The 20,123-nt window shown below is 32.1% G+C and overlaps 1 protein-coding gene across 1 annotated transcript in view; it reads right to left on the bottom strand.

The window, feature by feature from the left end:
• LOC143236287 (active breakpoint cluster region-related protein-like) overlaps window positions 1–20,123 on the bottom strand; it is a 99,887-nt gene that overhangs the window by 43,205 nt on the left and 36,559 nt on the right. The window contains exon 2 of the mRNA XM_076474558.1: window positions 6,716–6,804. Within this exon, the coding sequence (XP_076330673.1) occupies window positions 6,716–6,804 (89 nt within the window). The remainder of the gene's footprint in view (window positions 1–6,715; window positions 6,805–20,123) is intronic.

Here is a 20,123-nt window from a genome sequence, read left to right on the forward strand (position 1 = left end):
TTTAACAGGGAAAATGTGAACACTATGAAATTAGCCTATATACCAGCTGGTCAAAAGTTTAAGACCATACTGAAACAAAGTGTTATTTGGTAAACACGTTACGAAATTTAGTCATTTGTGTTCAAGCATTAGCATTGTCTACGTCTCCCACTGACATCTCCTGTGTTACATTGGGTAAAAACATGGCAAAGGCTAAAAAGTTGACAGAGTTTGAACATGGCAGAATTGTCAAGCCGCAAACGCAAGGTCTATCTCATCGTACCATTGCTGGCGTGTTTGAGGATAGTAAAACTGCTGTTGCAAATTTCTTAAAAGACCGTAAGTGATACGGAACGAGAATTTCAAGTGGTCAGCCCAAGAAAATTTCTCCAACGTTGAGCAGGAGGATTTGAAGGGTTGTCCAGCAAGACACCAGCCGATCGTCGAACCAGATTAAGGCCCTTGTGGATGAAGAGTGCAGCTCAAGAATAAGATGGCATCTACGAAAGAAAAGCTTTAAAAACCATAAACATCTTCAAAGGCTACGCCTCCTTCCACACCACAAAACAACTCGGTTAAACTTTGTTGAGAAGCACCAAGCATGGGACGTAGAAAAGTGGAAGGAGGTTTTGTTTTCTGATGAGAAAAAATTTAACCTGCACGGTCCAGATGGCTTCCAACGTTACTGGCACAATAAGGATATCCTACCGGAGACATTTTTTACAAGACACAGTGGAGGAGGTTCCATCACGATCTGGGGTGCTTTCTCTTTCCATAGAACAATGGAGCTTCAGGTTATACAGGGGCATCAAACAGCAGCTGGCTACATTGGCATGTTGGAGAGAGCATCCTTATTGACTGAAAGCCCTCGCTTGTGTGGAAATGACTGGCTCTTTCAGCAGGACAATGCTGCAATCTACAATGGCCACAGGACAAAGGACATTTCCATGGTGAATAACGTGATTCTTTTGGACCATCCAGCGTGTTTGCCTGAACTGAACCCCATAGAAAATGTTTGGGAGTAGATGGCAAGGGAAGTCTATAGAAATGGATGTCAATTCCAAACAGTGCATGATCTTCGTAAAGCCATCTTCACCACTTGGAATAACATTCCAGCCAGCATTCTGCAAACGCTTATATCGACCATGCCAAAGTGAATATTTGCAATGACAGCCATGCAACTCACTACTGAGACCTCTTGTTTGGCATTTCCTACCCTGTTTAGGACTTCTTTTTGGTATAGTCTTAAACTTTTGACCAGCTAGTATCTAGGATAATTTCATAGTGTTCACATTTTCCCTATTAAATGCTAAAATTTTTTTTTTTTTCCCCTTTTCTTATTTTCATCTTTTGAAGCTCTACCCAAATAAGTGGTTGAATCTAACAATGCAAAATGCATATTTTTTCTTTATGTTCATTGGCATTAAGATTTTGACCAGCAGTGTATTTTCATGTAACTCATAGTCACTCCAGTAACACCAGTTTTTTTCTAGCACTTCTCTACCACTATAAACAGGACTGACATTCATTGTTTCAACAGATACATATGGCTCATACACATCTGTTAGCAAATTAACAAAACAAATAAAAGTTAAAAACATGTTAGATATGTAGAAATACAAGCAGGAATAACATTTCCAAATGTTATTTGTAAAAAAAAAATAATCAGTGTAAGCCTTAGAAGCTAAAGACAAAAAGGGCAAAAAATACCGATTTAACTGTGAAATATGAGACAGCACAGCTGATATCTGTTATTTAACATCAGGTTATAATGCAAATGAAACTACTTTACTGGCAGATTAAAATAATGTGGTCAGTTGCAACTGTTGAAATGAATAACCTGTCTGATGAACATGTGTATTACTAAATATATTTGTTTTTCTTTCATCTATAAAGTATGCTGATACATCCAACAACAAGATTTTTTTACTTCCTTACATATAAATCTTAAAAAATTTGGCATACATTTTAGGTCTAACAAAATTCATTAATGCTTGAATTAGATTTTCATTTACAATTAAAAACAACCCATGTCTACTACTCTTTAAATTGTGGTTAGAGCCTAACAAGACACATGATTTCTTTGATCTCAAAATCTTTCTTAGTCCTTTTGAATAATCATGGATTTGTACTATATTTTCATTTTTGACATTTTTTTCACCTAAATTTATGAGCTTCAACATTCAAGGTAGTTTATGTGGAACAAAGAGTTTCTGACAAGTGAAACATCAGAAAAAATACTGAGTCATATGTTCTTGTTTTGTTTCAAGAATATCATTATTTTTTTACCATGTTATTAATTTTTAAAACCACTCATCTTTTAAAATTTATTCAATCTCCCCACAACAACAAAATAAAAATAAATAAATATAAAACAGAAACTTATTTAAAGAAAAACAAAAAAACTAAAACATACTCAGTCAAAAGAATTAAAATACTCATAACTAACAATATGAAATAAAATATCAGGTTAAATGTTCTTCAGTCACAATGTTAAATAACAATGAAAGCAAAAAGCATAGCATCTTGTTGATACATACCTATTTAAGTTTTATTTTAAATAAGAGAAAATCAGTTAAAGTAGTCTAATACTGAGTTGACTTAATATTATTATAAAAACTCATGCACTATTGGGCATCAAAATACTCATGTCATAATATTTGGCAGAGTTGCATTCAAAATTTAATTAAACAGCTTTATTATCAACATATGTCAATAAACTTAACACAAATACATAGTTTATAATAGAAATATTAAAGTTATATATGTTTTAACATGTTAATTTCAAAATAAAATACATTCTCAATCTTTGCTTCTCTGTTACACAAAACAATTCCTCACTCCAAAATGCAATTTTAGATTTTATTTCAAAACTTATATGATTTTTTAAGTATCCACAAACTAACTTCACATATTCTCAAATGCAAATGTACATTCTAAATTCCAAGGTATTAGCTTTACTGAGAAATAAATAAGTGAAACCTACATGCCATATTCCTACTATTGCAAACCCTGTTTTGCAAAAGAATGTCAATAAATCTCCATGAAATTTGCTAACAGATTATTTATAAGCAATAAAAAGAGAAAATTATACTTTCTGATTTCTTGAGGCTAGATCTTTCAGCCAACAGATTTTGAAAAATCTGGTCTTAGTTTATTTGCTTCCCATTTTATAAGCTCAACTTGACTATGTTATAAAATTTTTAAACCCAATTACAGTTAATTTAAATGGTAATAATTTTACAGTTTTCTATATTTTGTGAATGACAATAATTTGTGTTTTAAACAAAAGATTTGAATTTTTAAAAATGAGTTGCAAGGGAACAACAGTATTACTAAAAGAAGGTATAGTGAGTCTTGGAGACTTGTTACAAGTAGAAAACATGAAAAGAACAAGATTCCAGACTTAAGTACCAAACTTCTTGTTTTAATGAATATTTTTGTTTAAAAATGTAACTGAAATGTCAAAATCAGAAATTTATTACGTTAGACAAAAAATCTTTAAAAAAAATTAATTAAAAATTTATATGCAAGTAATGAATGCAAATTGCTCATATAATTCAATATTTTGGCTACCATATCTTGCACTAAGCTCTTGCCATGTGATTTATTGCTTTGTTATACTAGTTTGATAGTTAAGCACAGTTCAAAGAGCAACAAAAGAATACAATTACATGAAAATATTAGCAAAAATGTTAAGAGTCCTGAAGCTGTTAGCCTAAGTTAATGTAATTGCCCCATATAATCTGAAGTCATTCTAGAAAAAATGCACACATTTGATTCTAGTTCATATTCATTACTGTTTACTACAGTTAATGTTAGAATAAAAAAATAAAAATATAAATTTTTACTGAAAAATCCTTCAATATTCATTTAGGAGGTCCTAGCAGTTATTTGAATGAAACATGAAAGCCACTTCATTAAACATTCTGATTTTTTTGTGTACAACATACTTGTATTAATTATTTAAGTTTACCACAATTCTTGAAGATACACACAGTATACTAACAATTATAGCACATATTAATTGTCCAGTACATGCTCTGCTTAATGAACTGCCCCATGCCCATTGGGTTTCCAATTAAATATAATAGCATCATGATGCTGTGCTGTTTTAATAAGTGTCTATATAACAAACAACCATATTACTTACAGTATAACAAATAAACGAAATGAAACCTTGACAGGGGTTTAGTTTAGAGAGAGAGATAAGTCTGAGGAATTCTCTCCCCAACAGGGGTGTTCAGGAACATTGTAGTTCCTCTTTGTTCCCACTCATGGAAGGTTATTTATCTGTACGTGGGGGTTTTTCTGATATTTTAATTTGGCTTATTTGAGACAACGAAGTGAGGTGAGGCAGTATGAAAATGTCGAGAGAGAAAAATGAGTGAGACAAAGACAGCAAAAATAGAGAAGTTCGGAGCCCACACTCAGAAAAAAAGCAAGCTGCAGACCAATCCTACGATAATCTGTGCAACGTCCCATGGAGTGGCTGGGATCTATAAATCCAAGTGCCTGAGAATTTGTTGTGGGGGGAAACAGGGGTGCTCCATGAAAACCCACTTTCACAGGACAGGCACTGAATATTCTATCTGGCCTATGCCCAGAGCTGAAAAAGAATAAACATATATAAACGTAAACATATATATATATATATATACACCTTATTTATGTTGTGTGTTTTACTGAGTGATTTGTAACTATTGAAATATGTTGTTTGGTGAAGTGTATTTTGTAGGAGTGCTGACTAATTTGTATAGTGACACAGTTAGTTCATTTCTATGTTCTGTTTTTCAATAATATTTGTATGCTATTTCAGTTAACCTATTCCTAAGGGTGGGTAAGTTACTGATTTTGTGTACATAGTTGACAAGTGTGTTATGTTGGTAGTTGGTTTGCTGATCTTAGTATTTTATTTTGTTGCATTTGGATCTTCTGTTGTGTGTTGTTAGATATTTTGTATGTGGCCTGACACCCATATTCTATTAATGGGTAGATGTAAGCCTTGTATATTTTAATGATGGTTTCAGGTGAGCAGCTAGAGTGCTTGCTAGCTATGATCAGGAAATATGAAATACATTTTTGGATGAATAAATGCATGTTGTTGACATGTTTTGTCAATGTTAATCTGGTGTCAAATGTGATACCGAGGAATTTAATGTGCTTGCTCATGTTGATAGGCGAGTTGCTGAGTGAGATGTTTACTTTTACTAGCGTTTTTCTGTGTCTCTTTAATTTCCTGTAAAAAGTGATTGCTTGTGTTTTTGTGGGGGTTCAAAACTACTCTCCACGTGTTGCTCCAGCTAACGACAGTATTTAGTGATATCTGAAAGTGAGACATGGCCATTAGCGGGTTTCTAGAAATGCTCCAGATAGAAATGTAGTCAGCATATTGTGAATTTTAAGTGCAAGTTAGACTAGGGAATGGTATGTCACTAACAAAAATAATGTAAAGGAGTGGCATAGGACAGATCCTTGGGGCACTCCTGAAGTGGTTTTGAAATTTTTGATAGGGTCTTTTTGACTTTTTATTTGAGCTGTTCCATCTGTAAGGAAGTTCAATATCCATCTGATAATAGTTTGATTTACTTTCAAGTTGTTTAATTTATGCTTGATGACATTATGTCAGACACTGTCAAATGCTTTTTTAACATCTAAAAATATGCCTATAGTTACCTTATTGTTATTGAATGCTTTGTAAAATGATTCAATGAGTCATGTGAGGTAATCTATTGTTTGTCTGTTTTCTCTGGAAGCGTTTTGAGAGTTGGAGATGAAATTATTTGATTCGCAGAAATGAAGGAGGTGACTTGATATTATTTTCTCCATCAGTTTACCAAGACAGCTTAACAGACTGATGGGACAGAAGTTGTCAGGAATAGTCCTGTTTGTTTGTTTCTTGGAAACAGTGGTGATGATAGCTTTTTCCAAGTGTCAAGGTAATAACTTGTTGTTAGTAAGAGATTCATGATGTTTGTGAGATGTTTTAATAGGAGATTGGAGCCTTTTTTTAGAATAATATTAGGTATATGATCATGTCCAGGGGAAGTGTTTTTTTAAGTTTTTAATGTTAATTTTGAGTTCAGTTATGTTAATTCTTCTATCAATTGAACTAGAATGGCTGTTTAGAATGTTACCAGGGAACTGTGATGTGAAGGAAGATTAATTTGTATGTATGTAGTCATTAACATGTTGTTGGTGTTGTGTGTCAAAAGTCAGGAGAGGTTAGGTCACTAAAGGAGGATTCGTAACAGTCAGCTAGTAGCTCAGCTTTCTCTGAGAGCGTCCTTGCGATAGTGTTGTTATGGTGTGTTGGAGTAAATAACTTATGTTTTTGTCAAAGGAAATGCTGTTAAATTTTTTTCCAAAATTGTTTTAGGTTATTCTTGGCTTTTTTCTTGGTTTTTAAAAAGGTCAAGCCAACTTATTTCTTTTGCTATTTTAACTTGTTTAATTTTTGAATTTGTTCTGTTGATCCATGTTTTGATAGTTTGATCACATGTTGCATAGTGAGTTTGTCTTAACTGTCTGCATTTAATTATTAGAGCATGAATGTCTGGTGTTAAAATCCCTTGATTGTAAGAGGGATTTTTCCCTTGTTTGTGGAATCATGTTTTTAATGGCTTTGCATATGGCTTCAGAAACTTGTTCTATGTAGTTGTTTAGTTCCATTTTATTACTGGCATGTTCAACTAACTGATAGATGGGTGTCGAATAAAATAATCCTGTTACTTACATTATCTTGTGTCTTCTTGAAAGATTGGTTTCCTGAAGCTTCTGATGACTGCAAAAATGATGCTGATTCAACAGAACTACTGTACACTCCTGGAAAGGGGAGGGAAAGACTTCATATTACTACTGTGCATTTATAGAAGCAAAGCATGACATCAATACTTTTGGTACCCAGAAAATACCCCATTAAAATTCTTCATATCAAAAATGTAGATTTCTTGATAATGTAATTCCAAAATGTATCTAATTCAAAATGGTACAGTTCTAAAAAAAAATACAATATTCTCCTACAAAATACATGTTTATCATAAACATCAGCACTGTACAACATTTACATCAACACTATAAAAAATACTTGGATCTTGATCCACGTGTTTAATGTCAAATTCAACTACAGAGGAAACGACTTCATATTTCTACTTTTGCTTTACATACTGAAATGATAAAATAGAAAAAGTAACAGAAAAAAAAGTATGAGAAGAAATAGTGAAAGAAATATAAGATGTTCTATTGCAAGCTAGCAAAGAGAATGGTGCAGAAGTTAGTAGCCTTTATTAATGTAGTAGATTTTAGCATTTAGTTATGTATGAAATATGAGTAATAAATCAACAATACAATGGAAACAAGCCTACTGATTAAAAGGTTTAGCTTGTCCTACTTACACCTTCCTTAGAAGACTTACAGTTCTTTCAGTAGGTCCTAAAAAAAATCTAAAATAGTTTTTATGAAAATCGTGTATGTCTAAGACCTTAACAAAATGTTCAGTCTCTCAATTAGGCAGGCTGCTAAATTTCTAGCTAGAGAGTGCTCTAGTTTAATATTAGCTCAACTAAAATACAAATAAAGAAAATACACTTTCCTATGCATACATTGGTACTAAACCAATACTTCTGATTTCCAGTTCACTATTTAATTAAGCTCAAACAATTACTTAAAAATTAATCTTCAGTAATTTAACGAGTAATACCTCAGCCCTGAACACTAAATAAAAAAATTAGCTTTCAATGCAAACTGCATTTGTTCACCAACTCTTGATAGTGGCAGATTTTGTGAAAAATTATTTCTCCTTTGAAATTAATTAGTGAGAGCTAAACTTATTATTGGAATTATCATTTGATGCTTCCAAATTATAAAACATTTTAGTGTACTGATTTATATCATTACTTCCAGTCAACTTATTATTCTATTCATTAGTTTGTAAGTTACTTCTTAGATTATTTTAATTGTAATCTATATAATTAGCTTGGTTTTTGATCAAAGTTCTTAAAACTAACTATCAGGTCATCCCATAAGCAATGTCCGAAAATTTAATACAGAAAGTGCATCATCATTTCTGTTTTTTGCTTTAATGACTAAAATATGTAGTAAGATAAGTATAAAAATGTTCAGACATATAAAAGAAACTAGCCCAACTCTACTTTTTCAGATCATTAATCAAATATACCCTTATAAAGATGAACGTGTCTGAGGTTAACATTAGGCATAAAATGCTTTATGCATTTAAAAATGGCAATAGTGCAGCAAAAACTACATGAAACATTCAAGGTGTTTATGATGCAGAGTCTCTCAATGAAAGAAAATGTCAAAGGTGGTTTCAGAAGTTCATATCAAGTGACTACAGCTTAAATGATGTGCCACATTCAGGTTGTCCTGTTGAGTTTAATGATGACTTGCTGCTGGCTGCACTTGATGAAGATTGTGCTGTAACAGTTGAAGAACAAGCACAGAAGCTTAATTCAACCCATTCAACAGTTCACCATCATCTGCAACAGCTTGGATAGGTGTCAAAACTTTGAAAATGGGTATGCCATGATTTGACAGAAGCCAACTTTAGAGCAAGAGTGGACATTTGCACTTCTCTGTACACTCGTTAAGGTAACTCACCTTTTTTTGGACAGGTTAGTGACTACAGATGAAAAATAGATATATTATAAAAATATTAAGCACTGCAAACAATTGCTTAGTGCAGGTAAATTGGCTAAAGCACAGCCCAAAATGGCCCTCCACCCGAGGAAAGTCCTGTTAAGCATTTGGTGGGATATTGTTGGTGTGATGCACTTTGTGTTGCTGCCACTCAATGTAACAATTACATCATACTTCTGTTGTCAACAGTGAGAGCATTTGAATGTTGCACTGAAAGAAAAGAGGCCTACTTTGATCAATTGTAAAGGTGTTGTATTAAACCAGGATAATGCACGGCCCCATACAGCAAGGATCACATCTGCAAAAGACTGAAGAGTTAAACTGGGAAAAACTTCAAATCCTCCTTATTCTCCAGACCTTGCCCCATCATGATTATCATATATTCCAAAGTTTGCAAAACTATCTTGACGGAAAAGAGCTTTGAACACATGAAGATGTCAAACTACCCTCTCTACATTCTTTTCCTCCAAACCCCAAGAATTTTATGGAAGTGGCATTCAGAAGCTTATGAATCATTGGCAGGAAGCAATTAATAATAATGGAACATACATTATTTATTAACTAACATAAAAAGCATTTAAAATCCTTTCTCTTTTCCTGAACCTAAAATTGGACATTACTTAAGAGATGACTTGATACATTCTAGTATGCTGAGTTTTTTTTTTCATTTTTAAAATGTACAGACAGTACTGAAAGAAGTTTAAATTGTATTAGAAGACAGTGGTTCAAATCTTAGTCACTCTCACAGAAAAAGCACTAATTAAAAACTTTCTATAATGCAGTATTGTGGTGTAATTATGAGAAGTTTTAAGGTGCACCAACTGTTATTTTTTTCTTCTTCAGTTACAATGATTGAGTCAATTATAATGACACACTAGTTACAAAACTTGATGTGACATTAGCAACCTCAACTTTTTTTTCTTTTCTATATGAACATATCTTACTATACTGGGAGATTTTCTACATAGGTAAAACTTTCTGTGCAATAATACTTGCTCTTCTGAGTGATTCATAATTTATATATATAGTCAGTGAAAGTTAAGTTGTTCAACTTTACAACCATTGCACAGTTTAAAACTTTTCAACAGAAGCTGATTTTCCTTATTAAGTTCAACTAAATCAAAGTTGTTCAAGCAACATAACTTTCCAAGACAAAATTATGATATTTGTATTACTTCCAGCTGCAATTATATTTCTCTACTAAAAGAAGTGGTGGGAAAGAAACCGAGGGTTAGATATCAACCAGAGAACAAAAAACTATTTCTAGACCATGTTTGGACCAGAATGGCCAAGCGTGTTAAGGCGTGCGACTCATAATCTGAGGGTCGCGGGTTCGCATCCCCATCGCGTCAAACATGCTCCCCCTTTCAGCCATGGGGGCATTATAATGTGACGGTCAATCCCACTATTCATTGGTAAAAGAAAGTAGTTTCACTCCTTATAGATAAAGTAGTAGTGTTACATACTCCACATGAGCAAACCTCTTCACATTAACTATCACCAATTCCTCGATCTTCAAGGTGTTACTTAGATACATATTTGAAACTACAACAGAATTTAACATTTTTATTGTAAGCTTTCAAAACAGACAAGTGTAATAATATATACCAGGTAAAACGTTAAGTGCAATATATAAAAATTGTGATATTTGGTTCTTTGTTTCAAGCATGTATCTTATTTATACAGGGTGTTCGGAAAGTCACTGTGTAGTTTTGTAATCATATTTTATTCAGTCTATTTCAAGCCAGCAACTGATAGCAGCATTTAGAAATAAAATAAGAAGAATCCAGGCCTGTACTAATGCCAATGGGGGTCACTTTCAACATTGTTTATAATTGTCATTCATATTTACCTCCTGTATTCTATATTGAAATATGTCTGTCAATAAATATATAAGTGCACAGCGACTTTCCGAACATCCTGTAGATACCATATCAACATTAATTTAGCAGACGCTCTTGTATGTATGTGTGTGTGATGGAGATAAACAGAAAAAGAGCATTAAAGTAAAATATTCATACTGACAATGAAACTATGTTCTTATATATTTTGAGATTTAGTACTTTATCTCTTCAGATTACATGTGTACACACAAACACACACACACACACCTTACAGAACTCTGGCTTATAAAAAATACAAAGCACAGAGAAATAAAATAGGAGAAAGTCATAAAAACAACTATCTTAAATAATACATTTTTATAAAGGACAGGTGCTTCATGTATGAAAAAGAAAAACATCATTCTCAAATGGGACAATCTTACCAGTTAACTGCACAAAAAAAAGAACAGAGTTTATTCCCATAAAGATGGACAATGTAATATTTATCATGAGCTGTTAAAGATTTCCCCAAATAATATTTTAACATGTCCAAAATTTATAATCCAGGCTAATATTTTCCCAAAGTAATCATGTGAATTGTTTATACAGATTTTGTTCTTCTAATTTACGCATATATATTAGGGAGGGGAGGGAGAATATTGCTGATATTCATTACAAAAAATAACTTGAAAATACAAAAATCTCTTCAAAAACTAAATTTCATTTAAACAGTAATTGCTATGAAAACATTTTTGCTATCAAACCTGTATAACTAATCTGTTACTTCATTACTTTAACAATTTTACCATCACATATTATTATACATATAAATGAAGCTATTAAAATATTAAATAAAAGTATTCCTTATTCATTTAAGTAATATCTTTCCATTTGTGAATTTTGGAAAATGCATGCAAATTCATCTACCTCAAATCCTTTGTAACTTAACAAGTATCTTACCACGAGTTACAGAAACATCATAAGTGCAGTGTTATGCCTTTAGAAATGAAAAAAATAAATAATATATTGCTTGGAATTGTTATTCAGAATTGAAACGTGCCAAAAAATGTTAATGATATGAACATTTCTAATCACTTCTCCTGTTGCTACCATACAATTTTAAAAGTAAAGTTCTGCATTCTTCATAAAATTTGAAATGCATACCATTCTGTGTATATGCAAAGTGTTTCTAAAGCAAAACAACAGCTCCATCTATACCCAAATTAGTTAAGTAGCTTATTAAAAAAGTCATTCAGCCTTACGATGTCTTTTAAAATATTAATTACTGACACAGTCCCACATTCAATTAACTGTCTTAGTTTGAACTACATATATACATGTGTGAGTTTAATATTGGCCAGTGTTTCTCAACGTGGTCAACTTGAACCTCCAGAAAAGACATTTCAAGTCGAGGGGAGAAATTTTGGCCAGGGAAGGATCTGTAAGGGTTATGTAACTTCACAAATTTTCCCTTGGACACAACACATGGGTATAATTCTCCATCCTTGAAAACCATGCCAGACGTTTTCTACCATTTGGTGAGCACCTTGTTAACTACACTCAACTAATGCTTCCCTTATGTCTAGTGTGCCAAGAGGTTGAGTCCTGTGTTTCCTTTAGGTTTTAAGCCAGTTTCGGTAGTTTGTATTATACGTGTTCAGTATTAAGCGATTTATAAGGTGATATAGTATTATTAGCCTGAAACAGCATAAAAAGCTACTAAATTGCTAAAATCTAAGTTTTCTGGTGGTGTGTATATTATACTGCCATAGTAGAAGAATATTTTAATAAACATGGGATTGTGGATGTGCATACCAGTATTTCTTGTGGTTGTGGTTGATTTTATGGATGTTATGGTCACCACTGGTATTCATATATGTCTTATATCCGCATATAGCTAGCTGTGGACCACTGAATTGTGTCTGGCTGTGTTACATGATCAGCTGCTTGGTAGGGAAGATATTGTGAATTTCTCTTGCTCTATTACATTTTTTTATTTTTACAGATTTGTATAGAAAATAGCTATGTGTCTGTGTTATGTCTAACAAACTATGTTTTTTGTTTCTCCAGATTTCTATCCAAAATGCCAAAATGAACATTTTCTTAGCAGATAGCATCTGCAAATATCAACAACAAAGTCTGCCAATATTCAGCAGACTATTTAAATTTTGATTTCATTTATGATGTTACTGATGAAACCAAACATTACTGCTTGTCGTGCTGCAATTTCCTCTGTAATGATTCCATGAGGCCAACAAAACTGGTGGGACACCTCAAAAGTGTACAACCAGAACATGCACAGAAACCCCTGAAGTACTTCAAACACCTAAATGAACAGAGGTCAAAGAGCAAACAGAAGTCACTTGAGGCAATGTTCAAAAATAAACTGTAAAGAATGAATATGGGCTCCAAGCTAGTGATCAACTCAGTTTTCTTCTCCCTAAGAAATCTGAACAGTACACCAATGGTGAATAATTTCTAAAAACAACCTTTGAGACATACCTCCAAACAATACAACAAAAGAGCTGACTGGGAATTAGCCACCTTACCACTCAGCAATGATACTGTTTGCCACCACATCAACGAAAGTGCAGGTGACGTCAAGACACAATTCACAAGTTTAACTGGCCCTTGATGAAACAACCATCCAATAATACAGTGAAGCCATACTACTGGCCTATGCCACATTCCAGCACAACTTAAAAACTTAAAATTAATGGAAGAGATTATGTTTTGCGAGTCTTTGACAACCACCACCAAAGTGTACAATATCTATGATGTATTCAAGAACTATCTAACTGATAATGATATTCTGTTTACCAGTCTTGTGTCCACTGCTGCAAATAGTGCTCCAACAATGATGGCATGACACAAGAGAGTACTTAAACTTCTGAAATGTGATACTCCACATCTGATGACTGCCCACTGTATCATTCAGAGAGTTTGGCAGCTGCCACCCTTACTCCTAAGCCTGATCAAAGCATGAAAAATGTGATCAAACTCATAAATTTGATAAAACCCCACCCTAAAACTGAGAAACTATTCAGAGCATTTTGTCAGGACATGAACTACATGAGACTGCTTCTTCATACACATGTGTGATGACTCTTCACAGGCAACTGTCTGTAAAAGTCCATTGATCTGTAAAACACTTTATTGGACTTTGGTGGAGACCATGAGAACTTTCAGTTTCTGAAATCCAATGACTCCAAGGTCTTCATTTCATATCTTGCAAGATATTTTTGGTGAAGTGAATGCTTTAAATAAGAAACTACAGTCAAAAAAATTGTCATGAAGTACAGAACCAAAATTTGTGGTTTTATAAACAAACTGAACTTTGGAACACCCACATATTGAAGAATAATCTGTTCCATTCATGCATCTCAGCATATGTGCACCATCAGATGATGTCCTCCAAATCATCTCTAAACATCTTTTCAACCTACATGTTGAGTTAAACAACAGACTTATCAATTTCCAACAACTGAGCCATTTCTTTTTAGCTGTAAAAACAATGAGTTTCTGGTTATGGACTCTGATCAGATCAAAGAGTTGATGGTCTTATAAAAACAATGACAGCATGAAATCAATCCATGCCTCAAAAAAACAACTAATGTGGCTGAATGCCCAAGTCAGTGTCAAATATAACAAATTAGCTATGGAAGCCCAGCAAGTACTTCTGCCACTTCTGACCACATACTTGGTTAAATGTGCCTTCAGTGTTGTTATGGATAGTTTGACAAAAGAAAAGGGGGTGTATCAACATTTGTGAGCATGGCAATCTTTGAGCAAAATTAACTTGTTTTTTTACTTGATTTCCTCATTTACTTTCTCAGCATGAGGCTCAAGGTTCTTATGAAAGTTGTAGAAATCAAATGGAAATCTAATATTAAGTTACAATTCTGAAATCAAAGTGTTTTTTTTAATTCTTTAATTTTTGGTCAAATAAACACCTTTAATTTGATTATTTGTTAATTAAGTATATTGTTTTGTAGAAATAAAAGTTGCCTCCTATTTCTTTTCATTTTTGGTCAAGTAATCACCTTTAATTAATTATCAGACAACAATTGTTTTGTTTTGTATACTAACAGAATTTCACTAATTACTATTGTAAAAATAAAGTATAATGATGCAAATAATTTATTATTTCTTAATGATTTAAGTAGGTGAAGGGTTCAGAAGAGCATGGTATTGCTAAGAGAGGAAGCAATGTGGAACATTGAGAAGCACTGTTTTATTAGGTTGAGGAATAATTCGTGAGCGTTTTTAAATAATTTCATTCAAGCATTACATGCAAGACTATACAATACTTCAATGCATGAACACATTACACCCAAAACATTTATTATGATACTTTATTTCATGTAATACCTAGGTATATAGTATGCATTGTTGTAAACGAAATTGCAAGAAATTAAATGCGAAAAGCAGATGGTGTCGAAAATGCTCGATTTTGTCCACTTGACATTCCATTTAATGAGCTGAAAATGAAAGCAAAAATTAAAGACATATGAAAATCAAACACACCATCTATTAGAGCAAAAAATTATCTACCAAATGACATGAAATATTTTGCTAAAGCATTTCATTTATGAATATATTTTTTTAACTTGAAAAAATGCTCACGAATTATTCCTCAACCCAATAGATGAAACAGTAGTATTCAGCTTATAGCTTAAATTATACCAAAATCATATAAACAAACAGTAAAACTTACCACCACCAAGCATAAAGTTGTGGACTTTACAACTCTGGGACTCGAATGTCACCTAACAGATATTCATGAAAGTGTTTGAATATGTTGTGAATTTTGCACAAAGATACATGAAGGCTATCTGTGCTAGCCATCTCTAATTTAGCAATGAAAGAGAAGGCAACTAGTCATCACCACCCACGGCTAGCTCTTGGGCTTCTCTCTTACTAATGAATAACGAGATTGATCATCTTTTATAAAACCCCATGAGTGAAAGTTTTAGTGTGTTTGGTGTGACCCTTAGATTGCAAGTCAAGTGCCCTTACCACCTGGCCATGTCAGGCATACAAAATAGAATGATTACAAGGGAAATATGCAATCTGGAAACCCTACAACATTTTAGCTTTCCAACTTGTGAGATGTTTATTACATATACACATATAAATATGGACATGCAACATTTTTGGTCTAAATAGATGTTTTCTTTCTTACAGAATTTAGCTTAATCCATAATTTGTTCAATTATAGTTTACTCTGTATTTTATCTTTTCCACTATTCATTTCATTTTTTGTATGAATTCTTTGATATTTTTATAAAACATTCAATTTTCAAATAATTTTATTAATCAATTTTTAAAATGATGCACATGCAATTTTCTAATACTGTGCATGAGGTTCTGCTCTAAGCTTTACTATTTTAGTTTTAACATATGAAAACCCAAATAAGTAATTATGTTTAACCATATATCCAATTACAAGAGAAGGATGTTCTATTTTGTTCAAAGCTGTTGGCTAGTTTCTACAGTCTTTTAAATTGCATTTGATACACTGATCCTAGTGCACTGTTTCCAGAAACTTTTCTTGATGGAAATTGACCTGTATTTTTACCCTTGATAGATATAAAACTTCACACTGAAATCCACATCATACTCTTTCTGACAACATTTCCTGGATAGAAAATGAAAATTTATGGGTATATGACAACACACAGAAAAGAAGCTGTTTTTTTTAAGATCCCAGTCAACAAGAAACCCATCCTTGATGCTGTTGAGCATAATTTTTGAAAACTATCACAAATAAACAAATAAGTGCACAAAAAGTGGTGCAATATGGTCTAAAATGGCAAGATCAACTTTTAGAATTTAAAAATATTTTCTTACTGTAGAGAAATAGGTGAAAATGATCAGCTACATTCAGAATCTTTCATTTCAGCAAATATTTTATTTTTGATATGATGATATTAATCAATTTCAATGCATAATTAGTAAAAATAAACATGTATGTGGTTTTCTTCTAGTACATCTTCAATCTCAGTGTCCAAATCTTGCAACAAAACACTCTATGCAGCACACATTTCCATAATAATGTCTTGTACTGCCTTCTCTTTTTGACTACTCCATGTCTACTTTGGGAGTTAACTTGGCAATGTTTTGCTATACTGGTGGTGTATTATCAATATTACTATGTTTACCAGTGGTAAACCAGCCTTGGAAGAATAAAAAATAGCACAGTAATCAATATGACAATACATGAATCTCATCCATCACAAGCACAAATATATAATTACTGCAAACTTGAAGAAGCAGTGACACAAGATGTTATTTACATGTTAACCGCAGTGACTATATGAATCTTGATTATGTACATCATCTATAGTAATTTGTGTGGGGAAGACAGTTCAGCCTAGCAGTGTGCATTAAACACCTTGGTAGTATATCGCTCATAATTGCAGAACATAATAAGGTAGTAAATGCCAAATGGCACTAATTTAGTATTATTTATTATGCTGAATGCTAATTTTAGTTATGCATTTTTCATGGTGATTTTTGATATTTTAATATATTTTGATTACTGTTATACAAGTATATATATATATATAGACACACAGAATATGAATATATATATATATATATATGAAGGTGGGGAGTGATAATTCCAAGCCACTAGCTAGGATATGTCACTTTGTTGTACATACAGCTAGAGTATCACAAAGTGAACACATTTCACAGCTTCCTTTCTTTTTGTATTTATATTCTCACATGGTCCTAGCCTTCTTGTAACTTCACTCATACTTGTACCATGCGAAAATGAAAAACTGATTTCCAAAGAGCTGAATTTTTGAGAAATGCCAATATTTTGCCAGTTGTTATATTTTTCTGTGTAAAAAAATTATTTTGAAATTATAATTTTTTCCTGTGAAAAACTACTTTGCAGTAGGTTTCTTAAAATTATTTAAAATTATTATTGCTTTTTCTTCAACCTTTCTTTCTAAGGTGATAAAGTTTGAATTAACCATTTCAAAGGGCAATAATTTTGTAACATACAGTGATATTTTACAAAGTTTTCTCAGTAACCAAAATATATTGAGAGAATAAATACTTTTACTACATGGAAAAATGATTAACATTTTTGCTTACATATATATACATACACACACACACACTTTCTTTTTTTTAATACTGATAATTTGCTCCTTTAATCTAATTCAAACTTCAACAATTTAATCTAGTACAATTAATACTACAAACCTGTTATGTTGCAGGTATTCAGAATAATAATCATACAACATAACTGCCCATAGTAAATTAACCATTTAATATTAAAACTTTCCTATAAACTTTGTGTTTCTCACACATGAAATTCCTGAACACCAAATACATTATTAAAGCACAATAATTTTATTGCACTTATCTTGCTGAACACCAACAACACTCAGTAAATAAACAGATAGAAAGTTCTTTTCTAACCATTTGTATTATTACAATGAAAATATCCCATAGAAATCACTGTAAAATTCATTACTGAATTACTTGTTTCACATACATAAGTGAATTAGTTTCTCCCTTCTATAGCATGTTAATATCTGTATACAGATAAGAAAGATTAGTGTAGATAAAAATCTAAACTGTTCTTTGATAAGTTTGTGACATACATGGTTCGACTAATTAAGTACAAGGGGTATTGTTCACTTGAAACAAAAAATATTTCTTGTTCTTTTATACCCTATCCTTCATCTGACCTCCAAAAAACAGCAAAAAAGACAGTTCATTTACCATTAATGACTATAGACTTTTAACATACAATGCCTAAACATACACTGCATATAAACAGAGAAGGACTGTAAATTTAGAAAAGCATGGAGAAGAAAAAGATCTATCCCACTGTCTTTGTACTTTTTCTTTTACAAATTTAAAAGTATCTTACTTTTATTAGATCTTTTCAGTTTTGTTATAAAGCATCCTTTGAGGATTTTAACAGTCAATATTCTAAGATTTGTTTAATATTCAAAATTTGATTTTTCTGTATATATTAGACAAAATCAAAAACACCTACCGTGTTTACTCGCTTATAAGACGGGGATTTTTCCTCGAGATTTTGGGCTCAAATTGGAGGGGCCCGTCTTATAGGCGAGGTCTACAGACATAGAAAATAAATTTAGTTCACTCAGAACTGTGCAGATATTTCAGACAGTGAAAATAGGGAAGTGAGCTATCTTGTTATTATTAGATCTGTGATTGTGGAGAACACGGAGGAATGTGACCTCTACGATGATGGATTGTCCGAGGAGCAGTTTTATGAACTGTTTGGACATAGCGACAACAAATAATTTGAAGGCTTTTGAATTTCATAACTTGCATACTGATTTGCTGTGTTCTATTAAAGTGCATTTTGCGTAAACTCTTTTAATACTTTGAAGAAATGTGGTTTAAAAGTTAGCATAAACGTACTTTGATACTGAAATATGTTGTGATAAGTTTTGTGCGTTAGATTGTTCTTTGTTATGTGTTTTAAATATGAATATTTATCATACAGTAAATAAAATAGTTGATGAAATTCCATTAAACGCTTGAACACCGAGTTTGGATTTATTCATTTATTTTCACTTTTCTATCTCTTCTATTTTTCTCCTTCTAATCTGAAATCGAAATATCGTATACGAAACCCAAAATTAGGTTTCTATTAATTTCCATTTTTTTCACTTTTCTCTCGTTACCTGCTTTCCTTTCCTTTGTCTTATAAACGAGTCTAAACAGAATATTGACAATCTCTCAGGTGAAGTTGGGACCCGTCTTATAAGCGAATCGTCTTATAAATGAATAAAAACAGTATCTATACATATGTACCCTTATTTAAAAAAAAAATATGCAGTTTAATAACTTGAATTATTTGTATATTTCTTTTGCATAACAAATCAAAATTCTAGAATATTTCCAAATATATTGAAATAATTCCACTTTACAGATTTTAATTGTGCAACTTCAAAGAATTTAAACTACTATATGCTTAATGTAGCTTGAATTGTTAGGATATTGAACAGCTAATATTGTCCTGCCTAAGTAAGTAAATTGAAAAAGACACACTGAAATTCACATATTGAGAATAATTTCACTAATATATGTCACTAATAATATTCTGCAACATTAACAATAAGGGCCACAGGCCAGATCAAAAAATCCATCACTTCTTAAACTTTACAGATACAGACCATAGAATATTCTTCTTCACCACACACTTTTGAAGAAACTATGTTTTGAATCTGTGATCACTCTCTATTTCATAGGGGTCTTTAATTATTGACTATTTAGTTTCACTCCTTTCTGTACAGCAAAGGTTTAATGTATGTTTCACAACTGTCTACTATGTTATACACTACACACTTTTAATGATTATAATACAGTAATTAGTTGGCCTATTTTAAAACACTATATATTACATGGACTATCTTTGGTCGTCTAACTTTATTTTTGTCTTTATATGAAAATTTGAACTTTTTTTTGTTTGGTTGTTTGCTGACTACTTCAACAATTTCAAAACCAAAATAAAAGAGAAAGTACTTTTTTAATAAAGACATAGTATTTATGTTGAATACATTGTTTAAACCAACACTGAAATATTACATCTCCAAATAATAACCTTTCAGGGATCTAAAATGTAACTAAGCTTGAAAATATATAATTGTTTTAATGTATGAC

This window comes from Tachypleus tridentatus, chromosome 13 (genome assembly GCF_004210375.1).
Source record: "Tachypleus tridentatus isolate NWPU-2018 chromosome 13, ASM421037v1, whole genome shotgun sequence".
Lineage (NCBI taxonomy): Eukaryota > Metazoa > Arthropoda > Merostomata > Xiphosura > Limulidae > Tachypleus > Tachypleus tridentatus.